At 40.8% G+C, this 25,787-nt stretch overlaps 1 protein-coding gene across 1 annotated transcript in view; it reads left to right on the forward strand.

Moving 5' to 3' along the window:
- The window catches only part of NCOA2 (nuclear receptor coactivator 2), a 187,838-nt gene that overhangs the window by 148,552 nt on the left and 13,499 nt on the right, over positions 1-25,787 (forward strand). The window contains exons 12-21 of the mRNA XM_084207355.1: positions 478-1,747; positions 10,245-10,455; positions 13,540-13,749; positions 15,533-15,748; positions 16,381-16,510; positions 19,417-19,582; positions 21,444-21,722; positions 22,563-22,640; positions 23,172-23,409; positions 24,122-24,299. Coding sequence (XP_084063481.1) covers positions 478-1,747; positions 10,245-10,455; positions 13,540-13,749; positions 15,533-15,748; positions 16,381-16,510; positions 19,417-19,582; positions 21,444-21,722; positions 22,563-22,640; positions 23,172-23,409; positions 24,122-24,299 — 2,976 coding nt within the window. The remainder of the gene's footprint in view (positions 1-477; positions 1,748-10,244; positions 10,456-13,539; positions 13,750-15,532; positions 15,749-16,380; positions 16,511-19,416; positions 19,583-21,443; positions 21,723-22,562; positions 22,641-23,171; positions 23,410-24,121; positions 24,300-25,787) is intronic.

Below are 25,787 nucleotides of genomic sequence, written 5' to 3' on the forward strand. Positions count from 1 at the left end.
AAATAGCCCACTCCAGCCTTGTGGTGGGGCTAACTTAGAGAAATTCAAAACTCCAGCAAACAGCTGTCCGCAGCTGTCTTGTAAAACATGTATTTGTTGGGTCATATGTTTCAGATGAGATTTCTTTCAGTTCTAGAAGTTAGCTCTTGCCAAATTGTAGAAGAGACATACATTAAAGGGAGTGTGAAATTGTAACCTATCAGCATTTCTAATGACTGTCATTTAAATGAGGTTTAATGTTGTTTTTCCTCTCTTTCATTGTTTTCTAATGAGGTACTGAAAAACCATACTGTTAATGTTCAGCCATGTTGAGAGTTGCATATCACTTTTGTCAAATTGTTGATTTGTTTTTGATTGTAGGGGTTTTGTGTTATTTTAAAGCGAGGTTTGGGGTTTTGCTTCTTTTTCCGTAATGTAATTGCAAGTTGGCCACTGTCATTTAGCTAACAGGCTGTTTTTCTTCCTCTTGCCACATAGAGAGCAGAATGTCTGTGGAATGAATCAGGATTTGACTGGACAAGGAATGGGGAAGATATTGAACCCAATTAGTTCCAGCAGCCCTGCCCATCAGGCCATGTGCAGTGGGAACCCAGGTCAGGATATGACCATCAGTAGCAATATAAATTTTGCCATAAATGGCCCAAAGGAGCAAGTGGGCATGCCAGCAGGCAGGTTTGGTGGTTCAGGGGGAATGAACCATGTGTCAAGCATACAAGCATCCACTCCTCAGGGTAGTAACTATGCACTAAAAATGAATAGCCCCTCTCAAAGCAGCCCCGGCATGAACCCAGGGCAGCCAAACTCTATGCTTTCCCCAAGGCATCGCGTGAGCCCTGGAGTGGCAGGAAGTCCTCGGATCCCACCCAGTCAGTTCTCCCCTGCAGGAAGCTTACATTCACCTGTGGGAGTCTGCAGCAGCACAGGAAATAGCCATAACTACACCAACAGTTCCCTGAACGCACTTCAGGCCCTCAGCGAGGGCCACGGCGTTTCTCTAGGATCGTCGTTGGCTTCACCTGACCTAAAAATGGGAAATTTACAAAATTCCCCTGTGAATATGAATCCTCCCCAGCTAAGCAAGATGGGAAGCCTGGACTCTAAAGACTGCTTTGGAATATATGGGGAGCAATCAGAAGGTACAACTGGACAAGCAGAGAGCAGCTGCCATTCAGGAGAACAGAAAGACAACAGCGATAGCAACATGCCGCCGGTTGTCAGTGGCGAGAGACCTGATGGACAGAATAAACTGCATGATGGAAAAAGCCAGACAAAGCTCTTACAGTTGCTGACCACCAAATCAGATCAGATGGAGCCTTCACCTTTGTCCAGTACCATGGGAGACATTAGCAAGGACTCCACGGGAGGGTTGCCTGGGTCCGGTTCAGCACACGGAACCTCGCTCAAGGAGAAGCATAAAATTTTGCACAGACTATTGCAGGACAGTAGTTCTCCTGTAGATTTGGCCAAGCTCACAGCAGAGGCCACAGGCAAAGAACTGAACCAGGAGTCCAGTAGCACAGCTCCTGGTTCAGAGGTGACTGTTAAACAGGAGCCAGCGAGTCCTAAGAAGAATAATAATGCACTACTTCGCTACTTGCTAGATAAAGATGATACTAAAGATATTGGTTTACCAGACATACCCCCAAAACTGGAGCGGCTGGACAGTAAGACAGACCCTTCCGGTAGCACAAAGTTAATAGCTATGAGGACGGAAAAAGAAGAGATAAGCTTTGAGCCTAATGAACAGGTAAGCTCATTTTTGCATTCTGTGTGAATGACTTGTTCCAGGCCTGCATTCCTGCCATCTGACTTCCACTAAGAGTAGCATCTTGGCACATCAGGAAGCTGTTACCTGTCTTTTGAAATCCAGTCTTCACTCAGTTTCCCAGTCGGTGATGATCACACTGTGTAAAAGCACAGGCTCTGCCTGGGAGGAGATGGATAACGCAGGGTGCCTGTCCCAGATGGTAGTCAGGCAAAGAGAAAATACTCGTGACTCTTGCTTAGTGCTACCTAATTGACAGCTTTTCCCACAGGCTGAGGTTGAACTGCTGTTGTGCTTGCTAAATGGGTCCTTGACCTAGCCCAGCATAGCAGCTACACTCCTCCCATGGAAAACAGGTTCATGCTCAAGAACAGGAGTTGTTTGAAAGGACTGATAACAACTTTGCATTACTGGTCTTCATGTTATGCTTGACCTGCAAATTAAAATCAAAGCAAATAGACTTCTGTGCCAGTTTGGAGGATTTGATGGGGTTTTCTTGTTGTCTTAAAAATTCTTTACATTCAGCCTCAAGTTTCTGTGAAAGGTTAATCATTCAGTGCAGCGATCATGTCTCCTCATGCAAGGTTGTCTGCAGTGAATTTTGCATTCAGAATTTCTTAGCTTTCTGTGCAAGATCACTTGTTGCTCTGCTGCCCAACACAATAATAAATGGTGTATTGTTGGGACCTATGCTAAGAAGTGTTATGTCACACTGGCTTTCATACAGAATTCACTTTCCAAAAGCAGCAGGTCCACCCAGAGTGCTCCAGTTTTCAGAGCTTTGTAAGAAAAAGGGGCACAGTGAAAGCAATCTGCTTCTTCAGTGTTACTGTTTATATTATTTATAAAATGGGTAATTACAATATCAATTTTAGTATAAAGCATTTTCTGGGAAGGTTATAACTAGCTGGAGTTAATGATCCTTAGATTTGTCCTACATTATCAAATCTCCCAGCTGGTCATTAATCCCCAGGCAGCCCTGTGTGTGAAGCCTTAGTTTGTAAATCATGATCACATCATATACAATGCAAATGTTCATGTGTCTCATTCACAGCCATATCCTTAATTTTAAAAATTTTGTCTATTTTCTAATGTGTAGACTAGGTTCCAGCTTGTTTATTTTTTTAACCCATTGTATCTTTTTCTTATGTGTGCATAAAGACATTCTTGTTTATATTTTCTATATTGTATTGTGAGGCTGAGGAGGGATAGATGACATTTTCTTAGCCCCAAGACACAACATTAGATTATAATTTTTTTATTTGCCCTTTTGGCAGTCTATAACTAGTAGACAGTTCTTTCAACAGTGGTTATAACCACAAAACATAGAGGCCAAATGTGCCACTGCAGCGTAGATGCAGCATTGTTAAAATCTCAGTTATCCAGGCAACTCCTAAGGTTACTTTGCTGCTTTTTTTTCAACAAAATTTGACAACTATTGCCACTATGTAGGAGCAATGGTGGTTTTTCAGTACTTCTCACACTTTAGGGGAAAGCAAGCTAAATTGTACTAATTTCTCCTCACTGAAATTTGATTTATCCTCCAGCCTGGATGTTAGTTTAGTTTTCAGTAGAAGCCTGTATTTTTTAGTGTCTGTAGAGATAGGGTTTAGATTCTCTTTGAGAACTGATGTTTCATTAGGCCAGAAAAATACAGATATCAAGAAGTTCACAGCTAAACTAGCAAGAATGGTGTATTTTTAAAATGTCTGATAGATTTCAGTTCCTAGTTCAGATCCTACACATTGAAGTCAGTACTAGATTGAAAGCAGAGATCTTCAATTGTCCAAAATTAGGTATTCAACAAGAATGTAAAATTTGGTAATCACAAAAAAATGTATGCCCTTCATCCATAGATCAAAATCATGGCCTTTAGATGGTTTGTTCCCCTAGAATAAAATCTCTAAAAGAATTAAAATTTTCTCTTTCATGATCTTTATGGAGTACACAAGAAACAGTTCAGCCTACAAACCAATTCTCAGAGAGCAGGTTCTGTTCCCTCTAGAACTTTGTTGTCTAGTCCAAGGTAGTCCTACAAACTCCTTTTATTGTTGCTGGAAACACAGAAAAATACTCCAGGATATTTTTTTTTAATCTTATCCTAATGTGTGTCTAAATCAGATGAGGTAAGCTGTTCTTTACTGGTATTCCCATTGACAAGTGGTAGCACAGGTGAACAGTTTAAACTAGCTGCTTTACTTTTTTCATGGGCAACTTGTGTCTCACCCTAAATGTAAACATGAGACTAACTATAAAACCAGCTTTCAAGAAAGAGACTTCAGTGTCTACAAGCACTGCTAACCTCAAGCAGTTGGAAATCAGGTCTCCTGAATGATGAACTTCGTAAAGTGAATGGTCTATTCATTTTTTATTTTTAGGTTTTATGTTTCTGAGGCTGGGGAGGGATTTGAGGGGGTTGGAGTGTGGGCTGGGGATGTATTGCCTTTTCTTAAAGTTTGAAGACAGAGTTTGTCTCCCAGGAGAGAGAGAACCGGAGGTACAGAAAGGTCTGGGAGTTGGGTTTGTTCAGAAAACCACAAAGCAGTGCAGGAGTCGTGATAAAGTGGTAAGGGCTTCCTCAGCTCCAAGGTATGGAGCAGCCAGTCTTGTCACTGTGATGGAAGACTGCTGGATAATGACAGAAGGGCTTTTGTTGCTCCTCTTGGTTGTAAACAGAACTTTAAAACCCACTTAAAATGCAGTGAAACCTGGAGCTGAATAAACACAAGTCCAGCATGGAGTAGGAGAGGAAATGGTGGGGAATATAGAATAATGTACGTGTTTAACTGTCTGAAGGCCAGGCCTTTAAACAAATAACCACTTTACCCCAATTATAAAATCACTAAAAATATTTAGCATCAAAACTCTTCAGCTTTGGAAGATGGTCTCCCACAGGAAGTGCTCATTGCCTAAATTTAGATCAAAGCTGGAACTATTTAGTACAAGACTAGAACACAGATTCTTGAGCTAAATTCTTCCATCCTCCTGCATCCTTCCCCCTCCTTTTTCCTCCCATATGTAAAAATTAGCCATGTGCTTGTGTTACCTATTTTGCAGGTTTATTTAAAACTTCTCCTCCCTGAGGAATGTTGTATTTTTAAGTAATTAGTCACTGGAGTGTGCAGTTTCTCTGGAAACTGCAGCAGAGCAGCAGTGGGATGGCCTCTACAAGGGAGATCAGTGTGTTGGGAGGCAACAGAGCCATTGCATTTTCTCCTTTTACTTTTGGTGTGACTTTCTGAGCAGGAAATGCTTTGAAGTGCACCACTGTACTAAAAATAGCAGTTCTTCTAGGTAGTGTGTTTAAACATACTCCTCTGCAGAGAGCAGCAACTGACAGGAAGCCTTTCTCAAATGGCAGAGAATGTTTCCAGCCCTGCCGTACCTTTTTCCCTTCCTTGGTGGGATGATGGTTATCAGGCTTTATTAGGCTGACTGCTGTTCCAGTTACAGCAGCTGTAGGGGAGGGGATGGAAGAGGGACCTGCTGGGGACACTCAGTAGGGTTTTTCCTCCAGCACCAACCTGAGTAGGGTGTTGCTGTCAAGCACCACAAGTTCTCATATGGCTCACCACTGTTAGAAAGGGGAGAGAGTGTCCCTCAGCAGTAAACCTGCCTTCTCCTGCTCTCCCTGACTATCCACTGCCAGGAGCAGCCCCTCTAGTGATCAGGAGTGTTCCCATGTGGCAGGACTGGCTGACAGCTTGGAGGGGGAGGAGAGTGAAAGTACAGGGGAACATTAGAGAAATATCATGAGCAATGTTAGATATGACCTTGCTAAAGTAGCTTGTTCTCTGAGAAATCACCTGGGGGAGTGTGGAATAAAATCCTAATCTCCACAGGTGTACTCTCCTCTTTTTTGTTCAGTAGACCACAAAGACAGGCTGTTTAACAGGGACTTTGCAATGCAACAGTCTACACAAATGCTGGTCCAGAAATCATCTCAAGTATGTACATTTTTGTCCTAAAACTCAGAAACTGCTCTAGTGTTCCTCACATCCTTTTATCAATTCTGCTGTATTCATGCTTTATGTGGAAACCAGTATCTTCCCAGTGCTAGCATATTTTCTCTACACATGCCATTCATCTTTATAAAACCTATTTCTGGTTTAATAGTCCAGAATCCATTAAGTTCATGAGGAACATTTGTTTCTTCTTGAAATTCTATCAAAACCTTAGAATGGGGATTCCATTTTCTGAATGTCTTTCAATTAGAGTTCTGCTTTCAAATGTTAGTCATAGAATAGCTTGATAATTTAATAGGATTTCTAGCCAATTTTATGTTTATTGCAGTTACCAGGGAGAAAAATACTGTATTGGTTCCACTTCTAATTTCTTTTTCCCTTCTTTTTATAATCCTTTGATTTATTGCCAGTTTGGAGCAGGGATTTGGTTTCATTTCCTTCTTACGGTCAAATGCTTTGCCCGTACTTCTGAGGTAGAAGATGAACTAAACTTCAAATTTATGCAAATCAGGTGTAGTTTCAAGTTGTGTCCCCACCAAAAGACATCCTGTTGGAAGTCCTTAGAATGCAGGGTCACAGTGCAAGCCATGGGCAATGCCCATGGCAGGAAGGAGATTTCCGGAGGCTTGAGTATCTTATCCAGTCCTTCACAATCCATGGAAGCCAGGCTTTGAAACAGCAACTTTTGTAAACCAAACTTCATGTTGAGGTGCAGCTGCCTTTCAGTACAGCTTCTGTAAGCTCTTAAGTTTAATCTGTATTGCTGTATATGACAGTATAAAATAAGTACTTTTTCAAATGCAAAAATATCCCTGAGAATTATTTGTCTTACACTTTCTGGCACTTAGTGCCCAAGTTCTACAGTGATTGTCATAATTGCATTACTTAGACATAATGAAAATACCCACACAAGAATTTTCTTGTGATGCTTAGCACTTTATCAGGTGTTTTTTGGTTTTTTTTTTTTTAATTCCTGACAAATAATTGTTTCACAGGGAACTTAGGGCGTGCCTTCTATTTACATAAAAATCAATTTAGGCCATTAACAAAATAAATATAGAATATAAATAAAAGAAAAATCCCATGAATCTAACCATCTAACCAAGTAAATATTTTAATGCTGATTTCTGCACATATGGTGCCATTTGAGGGTGAGTCTGGAAAGACTTAGGCTAACATCATAGGTTGTTGTTAATTCCAAATCTCTCGGAGCTTTTGTAGCAGTTGAGAGCACTGATAAAAATATAAAGTTTAGGTATTTAATATTGATTATTAAGCAAAAAAAAGGAGAAGGTTATGTATTTGGGTTGTTGTAATACATCTGTTGTATTTGCCCTTTCTTTGCCACTTCTGAGAGGAATTAGAAACATCTTAGGGAGTGCAGTTTTCTGACACATTTGGATCAATATGTTCTTCATTGGTGTTTTTTTAGGTTTGGTTTTGAGGTTGTTTTTATATATATATCTAGTGTTTGAACAAAGAATTGCAGTAGCCAGAATGCTAAAAGAAAAGATGACACAAAATCCCACATAAAACCAACCAAAAAACCCCCCCTGCAACATATAAAACTTCCCTTTGCTGTTGTCTCAGATCCATGTAATGAAGGCCATATGTCTTAATTCCCCCAAAGAGTACTGAATCATCCTTCTATAATTTATGATGCTCTATATCAGTCTCTTCTCCTGGCTCTTGCGGTCTTCTTGTAGCAGATCTCCCATCGCTCAAACTGCAGCTCCTATAAACATCACTCATGGCTGTCTCTTGGAGCACCTTTTTGAATCTGCTTATCACCTGTCCCTGCAGTGATTTAGGCTTCATATAATCACTTTTGATTCCTCCTGGCTCAGCCTTTTCTACTGATATGCTGGGTTCACCCAGCTGCTTGTAATTGCTTGGAAAGCAGTGAGTCATCAGAGGGATTTGTCAAGAACAGGTAATCTTGGACCAGCCAACCTGTTTTCCTTCAGCAAGAGGATAGCAGAATTGTTAGCATAATAGGAATAGCATGTCAGGGTGTTTAGATTTGAGTAAGACCCTTTTCCTTATGGCGGGGTAGAGGTGCATGGTCAAGATGAAACTGCTGTGAGTGGTGCGGAAGCTGTTTGGAAATCCCTCCACACACAATGGTTATTGAAGGATTCACTGTCAAAATGGAGATGCTGCAGGACTTGTGCAGCATCTGGAGCTGCTCAGTGTTTTAGTTAACCTAAATGACCTGATGTGACAATAGAGCTTGGTAAAGCTGAGTGTGGCACTTGAATGTCTGCGAACACCCTGGAGGACACAGTTCAGATTCAGCTGCAACCAAGAGATACAGAGACAAAATATTAGAACATTCAGGGTGAATAAATGCTATTTATTATCATTACTCAAGAATAATGTCTCAGATTTTTTTTTTTTAATATGAGGGGAGAAGTGACTAAATTGGAGTTTTTCAGAGCTGTTCTAGGGATCTTAGTGATGACAAGATGAATGAGAGTCAGTAAATGTCATGTAATTAAAAGAATCACATGCTTTTCTGGAATATGCCATCAAAGCATACTGTGTGTAGAGGAAGTTTTCTGCTTTTCCCAGCAGCTATAGGGCTTCATTTTAAGTCCTGTCCTGGACATGGCTTCAGCAAAAGTGTGGATCAACTGAAAGAAATCCATAAGAGCAACAAGAGTAATGAGAGGCCTTGAAAACAGGTTATTTGCTGAAGAAAATTCACAAGTTGAGATTGTTTGTTCATTTCAGCTAAAAACACGGAAGAGCACATGTTTTCAAATACAGAAAAAGTTAGAAAAAGAAAGGGGGTAGTACAGTATGTTCTCCAGATTCAAAATATGGCTGGAAGGAAGGGTCTAAATATCTGTGTGAGAGATTTTGCGATGAGACTGATAAAAGAAATACAGGAGTAGCAAGGATGGCAGAGTGCTGAAACCAATTCTCCAGGGAAGCTGTGCATTTTCTGTCTCTGGATGTCTTTAACAAGCAGCTGTATGAACTTCCATAGGGAATGGCATACACTGATTTTGCCTGGAGGCTTTAAATTTCTTCCAGTCCTCTGATTCTCTGATTTCCTACCATTTTGCCAATAACACCAGCCTCCAGATCACCCATGTGCTGCCTTTTAATGGAGTGAATTCCCTCCTCTTTTGCACCACATACTACAATTCATATGACTAGGACATGATGTAGAAATAATAAAAAATAGCACCATGATTATTTGCAGTCAGTCACCCAAGAAAAGCACTTAGCAGTGTAACCTTGGGGCATTTTAGCTACCTTTGAATAAAATAGCTGGACTTCCCAGGAGCAGGTTAGATGTGGTGACAGGAGTTCTGTACAGACTAATATGCAGTGAGAAGCTCAGTAGGTATTTTAAAGCCATCTCAGGATTTCTACAGTATCCTGTGGTCTGTGGAGTTTGCCCTCAGTAAGAAGTTCATGATATGGGTAAGGACAAAAAAAAAAAAAAAAGGCCCAGGAAGAATTGTATTTCAGTTCTGCATGTTTGTAGTGTTATTTCTCAGTTTCCCATCCTTCATGGGTGGCTGCTCACTCTGCCTCTCCTCTGTCATTGCACATTTCCTAATGAAGACACTGATTTTGAGTAGATATTTGGTGTAAATACTGTTGTGATATATTTACTGCTCAAGATGGTAGTAAACTGAAACCGGACACCGTGTTCTTAATTATTACCCAAGTTTAGGATTGGAGAATATAGTTGCAATGATTTCCACATTTCAGTCAGAAAATAATTTTAATTATGAGAGGTTTTAGATGGAGAAGCTGACAAAAGAGAATACCAGTGAAAATCATTATATATAAGAAAAACAGCAAGTCAGTAATTAGTTAGTGTAAGGTGAAGTTAATTTTTCTCCCATCTTTATTTCATTAATTTTCTACTGAATTTAAATTCATATGTAGATTTCTCTTGTCATACTCTAGAGAAGTTATTTTCAATGATGTGGGAAGTTGGGAGTATAGTAAATTCCCAATCCTATGTATATATTTGCCAGTTAACCTATGTAGAGTTATACAGTGTTCAGGTTTTGAATAAAACAAAGAAAAAGCATATGAGGAATTGGTATAGCCATCAAGTAGCTTTCTGAGTGTATGCTTTTAATCAAGTCATAAAGAGACTAGAAATACAATTGTGTTGAAAGAAATAGCAGTTATACCAACATAACCCCCATTTTAGCACTCCTGGCTCTCCTGTTATCCCTGCTCTCAGCCCTGATCACAGAGCGCGCAGGGAGGAGTCCCCCTCTTGCCCAAGGTATGGAATCCTACGTCCCCATGCGGGGCTTTTGAGGGTGCCAGTGCCACTCTGGGCTCCCCAGAAGCAAGGCAGACTGGCCCTGGGGAGCTGCCCGGTCCCCTTCCAGCAGGTTTGTGACCTTCCTCCACGTCAGGCCCCTTGCCAGACACATCCGAGGCCGCTGCGGGCGTGACGCTGGGGCTGCCTGGCTTGGCCCACGGCAGGCGAACAGACACCTGTACTGGGGTTCGTGTGTTCTTTGTTGCAGCCAGGCAGCGAGTTGGATAACTTGGAAGAGATTCTGGATGACCTGCAGAACAGCCAGTTACCACAGCTTTTCCCAGATAGCCGCCCAGGCGTGCCAGCGGGCTCGGTCGACAAGCAAGCCATCATCAATGACCTCATGCAGCTCACCAGTGACAGCAGCCCCGGCGCGGCAGTGGCTACCCAGAAACCAGCAATGAGGATTTCACAGAGCAGTGAGTGCCCCCCGCTCTCCGCACGCGTGCACCGGGCTCGGGAACCCCCCGGCCGGGTGAGCCGGGGAGGAGCGGGGCAGCTCCCCGTCCTGGGCGGGCCTTGTGTGGGGACAGAGCGCCATCTGCGGTCGTCCCAGCTCCAGGCGCATGGAAGCTGTGTCTAGCTCACACAGCCTGGATGGCTGTGTCCCCGGAGACGTTCTCAGGGGTACCCTCAAATCAAACATCCCCTCCTGGGGTGACAGGTGACGCCGCTGTTGGCAGGGCTTTGGCACGGAGAGCGCGCGCATCTTTTTGAGATGCAGGCCGTTCCTTCCTGGCAGCTCTTGCGGCGAAGCTTTTCTAAGCATGAAGGAGAGTCTTCTTCTAAAACCACAAGATTAATAGAAGGACAGAAGATTAAGAATGCCCAACTTTAATTTGAGATTGTGGCTTTTAGTTGAGTCACTTCCAGCTGACGGCTTTTCTTAACCTTATTAATCGGCTTACAAATCAGCATTGAAACATTGGTTTGCCATCATAATATACTGGAAAGCAAGCAAGACAGGAGTCTTATCAAGTGCTAATGGTGAATAAAATAGCATGAAAAAACACTGCTTCATTTTTTGCTCTTGTGGGCTAGGATGGCTGCATCTGTTTATTCCTTAGATGTGCTCTAGGTTTTTGTTTGTAGAACATAGGGTTTAGATAATAATTTTAGCCATTCTGATAATATTAAACTAAGACTGAGCCACTTTCAAATTCACTCAAATTACTTAGAAATGTTTACATAAATACTAATATTCTATCAATGAATATTAGTGCATAAATTCATATTAAGGCCACTTCAGCTTCTAAAGTTTTCACTTGTCATCCATGCTGCTCAGAGGAGGATGCTTGGGTTTAATGTACTTGCTTTTGTGAGTATGGCAGTACTAACAGCAGCACCTCAACAGTCAGAAGGGAATCTCTGTGCACATGAAGTCTTCAGCATATTCTTCCTGATGTAAGGTCTGTTTGTTCCTTCCAGCCTTTTGGCTTTCTAGGGGTAGCCTAGCTTTAAATGTGCTTTTAAAGCTGCTGGCAGTACAGTAACAGTTTGACTGTAAATGAGAGTGGCTTCGTGGTTAGCAGCAGTTCTGTAAAAGCAGCATCCTGTTTCCCATCTAAATTAAAACCCTAAAATATTTTCCCCCGGCTCAGTCTTGTGTTGTGCCTGATTCCCCTAGGAACCTGGGCCTTGTGTTTAGTAGAAGAGCATACAGAAAAAGTGAGGGGCCTCTCATATGCTCACAAAAAAAAACAATGTAGAATTAATGTCAAATCTTATACAATTCCAGAAGAGATTTAGGGTTTTTTATGGTTGTTTTTTCTGATGAAATAACAAACTTCAATTTTACATGTTTTAATGAATTACATTTATTTTCAACAGACAAATATTTTTGCCTGTTGAAAAATAGAAAGGCTGCTAGATCTGCCAAATTGCTAGAGTCTGTTACATGGGGGCTAGGGAGCCTCCTTCAGTCCCATCCTGACAAAGAGTAGAATTAGCAGGAGGTGATGTGATCTAAGCACCAGCACAGCTCATCAACTATGTTATTTTGTGCCACATTTCCAGAATTCCTTTTTGTAATATTAGTTGATGCTGGCAAAGCTGCACATAAAATAACTCATTTATCTATGTGATGTGTCAAACTTCTGGAGCAGACTGTTCTGAAACTGTCACTGAAGTTTAATTTTGCTTCAGTCCTTAGACTTTGTGATACCCCTAATCTTGAGAAAGTAATTTTTGCTTCATAAATAAGTTTTGTTTGCTTAGCTGAACAGGCAGACAAGACAAAACTTAAATCTCATGTATAGGAGTTAAGTGTAGGTGATGTGATATATTTTCTGTACACACATATAAGCAAATACACCTGGCAGAGAACTTACATTAAAAAAAAATATGATGAGTTCCTGTAGTCTGGTTTCACAAAATAAAAGTCAGAGACCTCTGTTGTGAGATATTTCTGTGCATTTTAACAAACTTGCCAAACATCATCTAAGTTTTCAGATTCAAAAGTAGCACTACTTTGATCTAAAATAAGAAAGTATTAATTTAACTTCTCAATAATGTGATGAACACAAAAATGCAGAAGTGCCTCTTCTAGGGGAATCTATCAGAAAGTATTGCAAATAGTATTTTCACAAAAATGTTTAATTTACTTGCATGTATTTCATGGGTATGATTGGAAGTGGAATCAAAGCTACAGGGTCAGTGTTTGATTCATGTTTGAGAACTAGTTGAGCACACAGAGGATGCTTTCATGCATTGGAACATTGCCCAAAGACCAGCTGAGCCAGATGCTTGCCAGTCACAGTCTGAAACTCACTTTGCTGAGGCAGTGTGCCGTTTTATTTGCAGAGGCTGATTTTAAAAGTACAACCCAGAAGAAACTAGTTACATAAAGGTGGCAGTACCCGTCAAGGATATGGTGCTTTTATTACCAGAATATTATGGTGGCACAGCTCTGATTCTTGGCTGGTTTTTTGTTGTTGCTGAATCACAGAAATATTTCTTTTTATTAATGACAAAAAATGTAAAAGCCAAAATATCAAGAGGTACATGGTGAAATGGAGCTGTGGGATCCAATATAGAGTCAGTCTGTCCTTAATTTTGAAAACTTCTTCAGGGGCACAGCTTGTGCTGGAAAACTCTCTAAACTGAGATAATTCCTAACAATCTGCCTCAGGATGGCATCTGCATGCAATTACAGTCCTACTAGGTATAAGATTAATTGACAGTAGTATGCACATCACATAGTGGTATATTTTGCTGTAGTGGCTCTTCTGTCAGTTAAATTGCATAATTTAAAGTTTTTATATATATACGTCATATCTGGTTTGTGTTTAGTGTCAGAATGTTCCATTTTGAAATTTATATTTAAATGTCAAGAAGGGATGTTTCTCAGACAGATATGGAGTGAGTAAATTATACACCATTAAATAGCTGAGCCCTTTAATTGTGTCTAGGTTCTTTTCTTTGGGGTTTGTTTTTTTTTTTTTTAACCTAGTGAAGTTTCCATTCTTTTAACTTTGCTTTTTTTCTTTGCTCCTCCTGTCTAGCTTTTAATAACCCACGAGCAGGGCAACTGGGCAGGTTATTACCAAACCAGAATTTACCACTTGACATAACACTGCAGAACCCAACAGGTGCAGGAACTTTCCCACCCATAAGAACGAGTAGCCCCTACTCAGTGATACCTCAGCCAGGACTGATGGGCAGGAATGAAGGGATGATAGGAAGCCAAGGAACTTTAGGCAACAGCAGCGCAGGTAAGATGATTTTCCTTTTTTTTTTTTCTTTTTTCAAATATACTTGAGGAACAGGCTATATAGCATGTGCAGCTTAACATTGGGGTTGATACTGCTGCAGATGATTACTCTCCATGAAGTCTGTTTTGTGGGATGTTATGTATTGGCATATTTGTTCTGAATTTCCGTGTCTGCATATTTTTAGTCCTGCCTTTTATGCAGTGATTTTTACCTACCTATAGAGATGGGTCTTTTAAAACAAAATCATGGGCAATACTGTTGCCCTTATGATGTTGGCTTTGCCCTCAGTTATTCTTTACTTAGTAGTCTTAGTTCCTTTTTTGGAGCCATAAGATGTTGCAATTAACAACATGTTCACCTAATAAGGAACAAACATATAGCCTGTTTGACAAGAAAAGTCTGGCTGATGGATTTATTTCAACTAGTGCATAATCTGAGATTGTGCAAGTGTGCAACAACCCTGTAAGAGCTCTGAGTAAATAAATGGGCATTGTAAATCCTCTCAGCTGGCTATTCGGTGTCAAATTTGTGTATTTAGTTGGCATCGGTATTAAAAGAGACATTCCAAAGGCTGAAATATTTTATTTAGGCAGTTTAGAGATCAACTTGCATTCTTTCAAGTGTCCTCTTACTTTCATGTTCTGTATACATGTTAGAGGATTTTATTCATCTTATGTATACAAGTTAGAGAATATTATTGTGTCCCTGCCTTCCTCTAACACAGCACATCTTTCATCTGATAGAATATGTACACAAATGGACTGAACCTGAGGATGTAAAATAAAGCAAATCTTGTACAGCAGCTGAAACAAAGACCCTCTTTAGAGGGTTTTCCTCTAGTTACATGTCACCAAATATTTGAACTGATAAGTAATAATTGTGTGGCTTTAGTGTTCATTTAGGAATTTTTGCATAATGCAACTGGAAAAACCAATCTGAACCACTAGTCCAAATCAGTATTTTATCTACTCTCTTGACTGATATAAAATTGAAATGTATATATACTGTATATATAATTTATAAATACTGTGACTGCCATCTTTGGGGCTTGGGGGTTTTTGTGTTGGGTTTTGCTTGAGACTTTTTGGCTACAGTCAGAGTGTAGTATTCTATATATTCCAAGTGTAAATAAAACGTATCAGTTGTTTACAGTAGATGTGGGAGGACTTCCCCTATATTAACGGTAATGAACTTCAGCATCTATCGGAAAGTTCCTGTGAGTAATTTCCCTGCACTGTACATTTGTCTGAGATTATCTGGGTGAGCCTCGAGGCTCTGAAAGCTCTGGGTTCCAAGTGAAAGAAGTCACCAAAAGATGTTGGCAGAACACAAACTGATACTCAATCCTTCTAATTTGTAAGTGTGTTTAGTGTTAACACGTTGTTACTCAAGTCCTCATTCTCACTTAGCACTTGAAAAGTAAAGCACTGAGACACATCAGCAAACGTGATTCATTTCCTGAGGAAGGAAGTTAAGGCTATCCACACACCCTCAGCACCTGTCGCAGACCACATGTGGGAACACTTACCCCGAGCAGCATTTCGGAAATGATAAAAGGGTCTTCCTCTTGTAAGATGTATCTCAGTCTCCAGTCCCTCAACTAAGCAGTGTAAGGCATCGTTCTGCAGCTTTGCACATCTGGATGGGCAGTTGTGGTGGTACAGTGTGCTTTGAGTGAAACTACTGCGTTGGTATTGCTGAAAATGCAGCTCCTCAGGCAGCAGTGGTGCTAAGGCTGTTCTGATCATGTGCTGGTACCTGAGTGTGTTTGGCTTTTGTGCAGGAATGATTGGTGGCAATGCCCCTCGACCTGCCATGGCGTCTGGAGACTGGGGCAGTCAGGCCCCTGCGGTGAGGGTGACCTGCGCGCCCACGGCCGGCGCCATGAACCGGCCGGTGCAAGCAGGCATGATCCGCAACCCCACGGCCAGCATCCCCTTGAGACCCAGCAGCCAGCCTGGCCCAAGGCAGATGCTTCCATCTCAGGTCATGAATATGGGTAAGTCACATGTGGAGCTGTTCCTTTTGGCGCACGCTGGATTGCTAAAGATGAAGCAGGAGAAAAAAAAGAAAGTAAGAAATTCTCAGTTCGTTTAAAGATTCAGCAAGAACCATATTTCACAGTGAAATTTTCCTGTGGATCTGGGAAAGAAGGTGTCTAAAATGCTGAATTTTAACACGTTTTGAGATGGACAATTCCTGCTACTCTGTAGCTCCATGGTTGTGTGGCCAGAGAAAGAGGACATGAAGTCACTTCGGTTCACTAAAGACTGTGGAGTTTTTGTAGACCACGTGCTGTGGAATGATAATTGTTCGTGGTCACTTTTAAAGCAAGTGCATTATAATACTGACTCTGTGTACAGTCTTTTTTTTATGCTTGTCTTATTCATTTTTGCATCTATGATGTTGTATCTGCTATTTTATAATTTTGAACCACTTTCAGAATACTCATATTTTCTCAAAATTTAAAAGCAAATTTTAACAAGGAATAATACTGCTTTTAAGTCTAATATTGCTGAAGTCTTAATGCTTTAGTTTGCTTTTACCATAACATAGGTAACTCAGTTGAAAGAATTAACATGCAAGTAGCTTCTCTTCAGAAAAGTTATATGGTTATTTTTTCTTGATTAGGGCCATCTGAATTGGAAATGAACATAGGAGGACCTCAGTATAGCCAACAGCAGGCACCTCCAAATCAGACTGCACCGTGGCCAGACAGCATCTTGCCTATAGAACAGGCAACTTTTGGTAATCAGAACAGGTGAGTCTTGGTGTCACATCAGAACACAGAGAGATTTTGCAGGCCTATGATTTACACACCTCATGTAAACAGAGTTCTGCATAGAATGTTCACCAAATGTACATCAATTTAATTTTTGTATAATTTTGTGCTCATGAAAGGTATGTGTGTTCCAGTAATATTTATAAATGCTCTCTTGCCATGTAATGTGTTGAATGAATTGAAAGTTCTGTATCACAGTGAATGCTGCCAGCACTTGAGGTATAGTTGCCACCATTTTTCACTTCTGGAGCATTAACGTGGGCATGATTCTGTCTGATTTTGCTGTTCTTGTTGTTAACAATTGCACTTAACACTAAATGTGGAAAAGTGCCAGTAGTACTAGCCACGACTGTTTAGTCATAATATCTGTCCCTTACTGCAGCAAGGTAGCATTTTAAGTGATGTAGGGCATGGTTAATTATGTTTTGTTTGGGTTCTTTTAATTGACCTAAATTCTGTAAAAGAGGAGGAAGGAAAGATGAAGTGAAAGGAAGGCTGCCTCTTCCCTGAAGTTAGCTCCTCCTCAGGTAATCAGAACTGCAGTTTGGTCACAACTCATTAACTCATATGTAATGTATTAATAACTTCATTCATCATCAAGACTTTTAAGTGATGGCACAACTGTTATAAGCAGCTTACTCTTCTTAAAAAAGAGCCATGCCTTCTCCAAAAGGTCTGCAGCTTACTTTAGAAAGACTGTGTATATATGGAATGTCATCACTGAAAAGAAAATTAGGTGGCTATATTTGGGAAAACAGTATGTTTGAAAAAAAGTTTATCTTCTGACTACATTCTCTTAGTTTTCATTAGGATGCCCAAAAATATTACCAATAAATATACGTGGCATTTTTTTTGTTATATTCCATGCTTTTCAAGATGTTTCCTGGTGTTTCCCACAGTTAGCATATCCATATGCAAAATGCACTGTTTGTATAACTGAATTATCCACTTTAAAAACTACACCTTAAAAGAAAATACAGGGTCCTGTCTGGTCAGCAAGCCAGGCAGTTAATACTTCCATTTTTTTATCCGTGCATTTGTCATAATTTCCTTACAGCTGAATAATTTCCTTATAGTTAATTTCCTTATAGCTGAAGATAGTGAAAAAAATTGCCATTGCATTGCATCTGAAAGTGCCAATATTTTGATCATTTTCACCCCAACCAGAGATGATTAATTGGTTGATGCTGCCATTTCTTATTTTATTAATCCCCAAGATGGCTATTTTTATAATCTGATGGTTGCCATGTATTAAATGAGTAAAAATAATTCTTAAATTAAAAACTAAAATTTTCATTGGGATATATAAAAGAAATGGAGAAATTGTAGGCAATTGTCATTTTTTAATATACAGAATTTGACAAATGTTTTCATTTTCTTTATCATGTGTTCACACTCATTTGCAATTTCAGAGAGGGTTTTTTGCTAGCCTCATCAACTGTTTTTCCATACAATAGATCCCTTCTTAGAAGTTATCTTTAGAGTTTGTAAGCAATTTGAATCAAAGGATTTTTTTTGCTTTTTCCTTTTGGCTGATATATAATTTCTTCTATGACAGTTAGAAAAATTTCTCTATATATGAGTTTGATTAATACTTTGCAATGTTTTAAAGGTGTGTCATATATCCTTCCTATTTTTTTTTTTACTGTCTGGGATCCAATTAAAAAGAATGTCTTTTTTTTCCTGCCTGCCATCCCTTGAGTTCATTCAGTGTGCAGACTGACGATGCGGCTCTCCTGCTTACCTTTGACATAAGAGATTAGACTTCCATGGCAACCATATATCTCATTATGGAAACTAAATACACAAACATGTTTCTTTGTTTTTTCTAAACAGACATGTTTAAAGGGTTCACATATAGTGCTTTTCCTCCCTCCATGGGAGACAGCTTTTGTTGTCACTGAGTAATTATTTGGGATGGGATTCTTCCACGATGTGCATATTGTAGCTGCCCTTGCCTGCAGAATGCTCTGCTTTTTTTATTTTCTGTTGCAGTTTTGTGGTAGTGAAGCAGGTCAGGTGTGTGAATTGCAGAACAAAAACATGTCATTTGGCTGCAGATAAGGTGTTATTTCAGATTTAGTTTGTTTCTCAGGAAGTTTTGTCCTTTGGGTTTATAACAAACCTTTATTCTGCCTTTGTAACTACAAGTGTGCTTCGCATACAAATTCTGGGGTGAGGTAAGCAGGATATAGAGTCATCACATGCTGCCTGACAGTACCCAAGTTCTTGCTGATGCCCTTCCAAGGCACATAGCCAAGTGTATAAACTGATACCCAAGTGTGCATTTGGGGTAAGCTGATGCAGTGTTTTTGCTGCAAGCAAAAAGGGGAATGTCCTTTTCTCCCTGCTCCCTCATGCTTCTGCCCAGCTCTTCCAGATGTTCAGTTTTTGAGAGCTCAGACAATCCGTAGACCCATCTGTGACCTCTTTGGCTTGTTTAGCCTGACAGAAAACCAACTAAGGGGAGAGTCTATGGAAATGAGTACTACTTGTGGTAGTATACTTGAGCTGACATGAGACATTCAAAGTTAGAACTAGTTTTAAAAATTTTAGAAGCTATTTATCCTTCTGTCTTCAGTGACTATATTCTAACTTCTCAGTTCCTCTGTTGACCCTGTAATATGCAGTCAGCACTTGGGCTACCTCTTTTGGGCTTTCCTGCTTGTCAGAATCACCACGCTTGTAGGGTCTTGACAGGCATTAGTCATTTAGTTACTTCTTTAGGTAGCATACTTTCCACCCAGGATAACTTTCTAACCAAAATTGGCAGCAATAAAATAATTTCTGTCTCTTCTTGTTCATTCAATTCGAGTACTAATCCTCTGATACTATTTCATGTTTTCCAGCAGCTGTTTACCAACCCTGTGTTCATGTTTTCACAGGCAACCGTTTGGCAGCTCACCAGATGATCTCTTGTGTAATCATCCTTCATCAGAGTCACCAAGTGATGAGGGTGCTCTCCTGGATCAGCTTTACATGGCATTAAGGAATTTTGATGGTTTAGAAGAAATCGACAGGGCTCTAGGAATACCAGAACTAGTGAGCCAGGTATGCTGGACATGGGATTTTGCATGTATTAGATGTTGCTTTTATAAAATATGTTGTCAAGGTGGAGTTGAAGAAGTTGAAAACACTTCTTGCAAGATAGGATAGTGGAAGTCCATTTAATGGCTCACTATCACCTGAAAACATTCCCTCAGCCTCTGGTTTAGTCTTCCTTCCTCTCCCCTGCCACCTTCACCTGGATCTCCTTCTTCTGACCTGCTTTATGCAACTAAACTGACCAAAACAAAAAAAAAAAAGGTAGTCAGAGGAGCAGCTGAGCAGCTGTAGGGGAACAAAAGATCATGGCCAGCAACAGAATACAGGAAAGAGGAAAATAAGAGCATGAAGACCTAGGAGCCGGATCAAGGGTTTAGTGTGATGCAGGCAACTAGCTTTTGGATTAGCAAACCTGAGATGTGTAAATTCACCCGTGGTTTTTTCCTTAGTTGATTAATGTGTGTTAAGGGATGAGATTTATCTGAGGTAGCTGATTCCATTCCAAGCACTTTAACTATAATTTTTTTTTCTAAATTTCGGGTATGCTTGCTACACTTTGTTCTATGCTTTTTCATCCATTTTTCCTCAGTTATTTTTGTTGACTTCCACGTGGTTCTTGCCTGTTTCAGTCTTATATGGTGCAAAAGAAATGTGGTAAAAATGAAAGTATTTTGAGTAAATTTAGTTCCTGACATTTCTGGCATCAGATTTTTTTTTCCAAAATCAGTATATGTCTGTGCAATGACTTAATATTCTCAGAGGAACCTGCAATACCCGTTTCATTCCCCAGCTCTCATCAGCACCCTGAGCATAGCTGTGAACTAGCTCTGCCTTTTAGATATGAAATAGGACCAATGAAATTCTGCTTTGAACATGAGAAAGCTATCTCCAAGCCTATTTGGTACAACACAGAAGTCAGTGAGGTGTAAAGCTGAAGATACAATTTATTGGTGAACTTCAATTTTGCACTATGAAACTTTCATGCAATATTATATAGATTTTGGAATGCCACCACCAAAAAATATGAATAATGGTTTATTTCAAGCTAAGCAGTAAATGTTTCTATTTAATTAATAATTCAGTGGAAACAGTTAAAGGATCTTGCAGATAAGAGGACTGCTTCATTTTAAAACATGTTTTTTAAAATAGCCTTCAAACATTTTACAGCAGCTTAAAGACTTTCTTTCATGAGGGCACTGAAATTTAGATTTACTTCATTTTCAAGGTCAGTGTGGAATAAACTATCAAATTATTCTGGCTAGAGCAAATATTAGGGGAGTATCTAGAATGGAATTCTGAATTGTGTTAGTTTATTTATGCTAATGGATAATCACTTAGTGCAAAAATGCCCTGAAAGAATTAGGCACTCTGTTCACATTAGCTTCTGTAATAGTTTCAGTCATCTTTATTTGAAGTCATTATTTTGTTTAAAGACACTGATAAAAATCTAGTTATTCATTTGTATAATACCTTTGAATTTATCTCAGATTCAATGGCAAAAATATGGCAGCATCACTTCATTTACAGATTTTGATCTAGCATTTGTCGTTTCAGATTTTTATTCATTAGAAGAGTAATGCAATGTCTGTGTAAAGAACACAAGAAAGATTAAGGGGTTTTATTTAAAGAAAAAACGAACAAAACAAAGGAAAAGAGAGAGGAGGAATTTGTCTCCTTGAATATATTTTCATACAATTCTGCTTATTTTTAAGTTTGATACTGAGGTAAATAAAGCTAACGTAATCTTCTGTTTCAAAACATTCCTGTCCTAGAAGGTTGTTTTTGCAGACTGCCCGTATTAGTCCCGTATAATCCTCTGGAAAGCCGTGTCCCACCAACTGTTCCTATTGCTGGTGTATTTCTGCAGAGCCAAGCTGTCGACCCCGAGACCTTCCCGAGCCAGGAGTCCAGCATGCTGCTGGAGCAGAAGGCCCCGGTGTTCTCGCAGCAGTACGCGGCGCAGGCGCAGATGGCGCAGGGCAGCTACGCGCCCATGCAGGACCCCAGCTTCCACGCCATGGGGCAGCGCCCGGGATACACCGCCCTGCGCATGCAGCCCCGGCCCGGCCTGCGGCCCGCCGGCATCGTGCAGAACCAGCCCAACCAGCTGCGCCTCCAGCTGCAGCACCGGCTCCAGGCGCAGCAGGTACGGCCCCTTCCGTGCCCAGCTCTCTCTCCTAGGCGGCACGTGCGGTCAGCTTGCTCCAAATGGACCGGATCTTGCTTCTTTCCACTTTTAAGCTAAAATTTAACAGGAGCCACGATGAGTTTTGACAAGATAGTGCCTTGCACGTTCTCTTTTTTGATCTTTTTTGGTATCTTCACATTATTCTTAATGTAATATGATACGAGAACGTGACCAGTATTTAAGCCTAGATCTCACAGAGTCTTTGAGCAAGGTTACATTGGTGCTTTTTGTTATATACGTCTTTTTCTATTTGCTGTATCTTGACTCTTCTGCCAATCTAACTGCTTTTATTGCTGCCTGTTGCCTATATCCTACATCCTTTTTTTTCCCTTGGCCTTGGTCTGCATCTGAGAATTAAGTTCTTGTTTCTTGTTTTGTTTTTAAATACATAGGTTTGTAGTACAACCAGATATCAATGCTTATAGTATTTAAGGAGGAAAGATCATTTCTGCCTTCAGTCACCAGGATAAGGTCTAATTGGGAGTAAACTTCAACAGTCCAGTCCCAAAGCGAAAACGAACAGGAACTATGAAGGGAGCATGTTTGGTATAAACAGTGTAGTGCCTGCGTTGTTATTTTTATGCTATATTATCTCTTTAAGAAATAGCATTCTGTGAATGGGAGTAGGATTTGAGGAGGAAAATTAGTCACTGCTTGGATACGTAGAACTAGGTCTACAGACCAGCTGATCAGGGAAGTAGATCTGTATGACTTTGTATGTACAATTCTTTTTTTCCCTTTCCTTCTAAAAACTTTTGGGTTTTGGTGTTGGGGTGGTTTGGTTTTTTTTCTCTTTAGAATCGGCAGCCACTGATAAATCAGATCAGCAGCGTCTCCAATATGAATCTGTCTTTGAGAACTGGAGTGCCAACACAGGTGAGAAAAATAATACCTTTTAAAAAAGAAAGTCACTTCCTTTTTTGCTTTCTTGCCCTAATATAATGCAATAACAATGCTATGTGGCAAGTGCAATTGCAATACAAATATTGCAGTCTGTGTCATAAGGAGTATTTTGCTGCTTCATTTCTGAGAGTCATTCCCATTTTTACGTGGGATGGATGATTGTTTTATAAAGATTTGATGTAACTGCATTTTTAACCATACTTCTCATTTTCTAAAGATATGTGGTTTTAATGAGCTGCTCCATTTGCAAATACAAATCACTGCAAATACAAATCACTGCAGCCTTAAACACTGGTATTATTTCAGTTACTACCTCTTGTTGGAAGTCTTTCCCAGCAGAAGCATTAGCAAGTTTATTCTCTCCTGCTTTGCATTTCTGTTAGTTCTGTGATGAGGGGGGAAAAAAAGCTGGAATCTTTGAGATTGCTCCAGTGGAGATGCCTCTGCTGGCTGGGTTGCCTTGGAAGGGTTGTTGATGGATGGGTGGTGGTGGCTTTCCCCCAGGGCCCCATCAACGCGCAGATGCTGGCGCAGAGGCAGCGGGAGATCCTGAGCCAGCACCTGCGGCAGCGGCAGATGCAGCAGCAGCAGCAGCAGGTGCAGCAGCGGACGCTGATGATGCGAGGGCAAGGCTTGAGCATGACCCCCAGCATGGTGGCCACCGGTGGCATCCCGGCAACCATGAGCAACCCGCGCATCCCGCAGGCAAACGCGCAGCAGTTTCCATTTCCTCCAAACTACGGTACTGGTTCCGCTCCCTCTCAGTGCATTTTGTCAGTCCTTACTCCCTCGTGTTCCCCCCTGTGCTCGGTCCAAGCCCCTGCTCCACAGGCTCTTGCCTGGCTCCCTGGGAACAGTGGAAAACATGGCAGTTTTGACCCCTTGGAGGTTCCACTTTCCTAGCTCTGGTTCCAGTTTTTCTCCAAGCACTGCTCTTTTCTTTGAGCAGCAGCAGACATGCAGAGTGTGTGTTTGTTTATATATATATGCAGATAAATACATGTACACACACACAAACACATATATCGGTATGTATTTGCTTGATGGACTCTGAATTTTGATGAACTAAACAAAAACCTCTTCAATTTAAGTAATATAAATCAGATTTAGATGATTTCCTACCCCTAACCCAATTTAATACCGTTTCCTGTCTTTGTTTTACAAAGCCACAAACTACTTTTTTCTGGGCAGTCACCTCCATACAGTTATTGTTATACAGTTTCTTTATTTATACCTACTGTATAAGTTATGTTATAATTATATTAAATAATATGTTATGTGAAAGTTCTGCTGATATAACAAATTATGTCCATCCAACTCTAAATTTGGTATCTACTCTTACCAGATGATAAAAGTAAGACTGGTTAAAGACATGTTTGCAGGTATGAGTTGTTTGTCTTGGTTTGTTTTAGCTCTGAATGTACAGTGGCTAAATTTCTCATTTTCTTCTTCAGGTATTAGTCAGCAGCCTGATCCAGGCTTCACAGGGGCCACCACTCCTCAGAGTCCACTGATGTCACCAAGGCTGGCTCACACTCAAAGCCCCATGATTCAGCAGTCTCAGGCTAATCCTGCCTATCAGTCCTCTACGGAGATGAATGGGTGGGCACAAGGGAATATGGGTGGTAACAGGTAAATCCAGAAGAAAACCAAATGAGCTCATAGAGTAATGGGGTCATTTATGGTCTACACTTATTTATGGGCTCGTTTTATGTAACTGTTCGGGTGTTTGTTTGTTGCTAACTATCTATCCTAAAAGAGATTTCTTTTCAGTTTGGCTTGACGAATTGGTTTAAATTCTGTTTTCATACATGGCAAAGTGAGTGCTTAGCTAAAAGACCTGTATCCACACAATGCATTGCTTTGTCTGTTACAACTGATCAAACACTGCGTGCCCTTAAGAAGCACCTGGCTGCACAGTGAGCTCCAGCCCCTAACGTTTGTGTGGATGCATTTCTTCTGCATATGATTTTCATCCCACATTGCTTTCTACATGGCTGGATCAGCTAAACCAGAGCCAATGCATTCTACTGCTCTGGAATTGCAGTGACTGGATTATCACCTCCTGCTTTAAATGCTGGAGTGTAACCAGGTTCAGCCCATTAGTCCTTGCACATGCTGGGGGTCAGCATATAGCTGTCATCCCCTGACAGCATTGTAGCAATACCTCACGCATGCAGTCACCTTTTCAGCTGAGGCCCCTGCCCCAGTGGGTGTAGCTCTAATAATAGGTCTGTCCAAATCAAATGGGTTGGATGTTGAACACTATTAGTAGGCAGCAATGAGCTTCCAGATGGCAGTGATCTGAGCTTTTCCTTGGAAGATGGGAGGAGCTGTCAGGTACAGCCTTTACTCAATTGGTGCTGGGGTGCACACAGCTGTCTCTAGTACTGTGCTTTTGCCATCCTGAAGTTCTCAGGCTTACTGTCCTAGCACAGCAACAAACCTTTTTCCTGCTAGCTGACAAAGATTTAAGAAACCCAAACCACCAGTATTTTATTGATGAGGCTAATCCAAGTAAAGTTCCCCCTAAAGCAGCTGATTTATCTCTCTCTTATCCTCATCCTTGTCCATGCCTCATCCTCACGGTCTTCCTGAAGCATCTGCAGGAGGCATAGCTACCACTGTCATGGCTTCTGCCAAAAATGGCAGTGGGGGCAGCTCCGTAAGTCCAATGGTTGGCTTCACTAAACTGCAGCTCTACAGCAGAGACATGTCAAGTGTGCTTACACAAGCCACTGAGTATTCACAATGATCTGTAGTGTACTGTTTCAGCCATCCAGATAACAACTTAAAAATGGGGTGAGGTGGCCTAAAAAGACATGGAATTGGAAGAAAGAGAATGGTGGGATTTTCTGGGTTTGGTTCTGTGCCCGGAATGCCATTGCACTGCACCAGGTCTCAGAGTGCGCAGCAATAGCCTAACAGAGTACCTAAGTGCAAGACTGAGTGTTAACCCTGAAAGATTTCCTCAGCTGTGGGAGCAGTGCTTCACAGGGAAGGGAAAGTCAGCCACTGATACTGAGACACAGCAGCCCTTCCAGTATTTCAGTCTAAAGCACATCCTCTAAACAGACACATTGTCAGTAACAATTCCTTCATTGGCTGTTGAATTGTGCT

The sequence above is a fragment of the Fringilla coelebs genome (genome assembly GCF_963513975.1).
Source record: "Fringilla coelebs genome assembly, chromosome: 1".
Classification (NCBI taxonomy): Eukaryota; Metazoa; Chordata; class Aves; order Passeriformes; family Fringillidae; genus Fringilla; species Fringilla coelebs.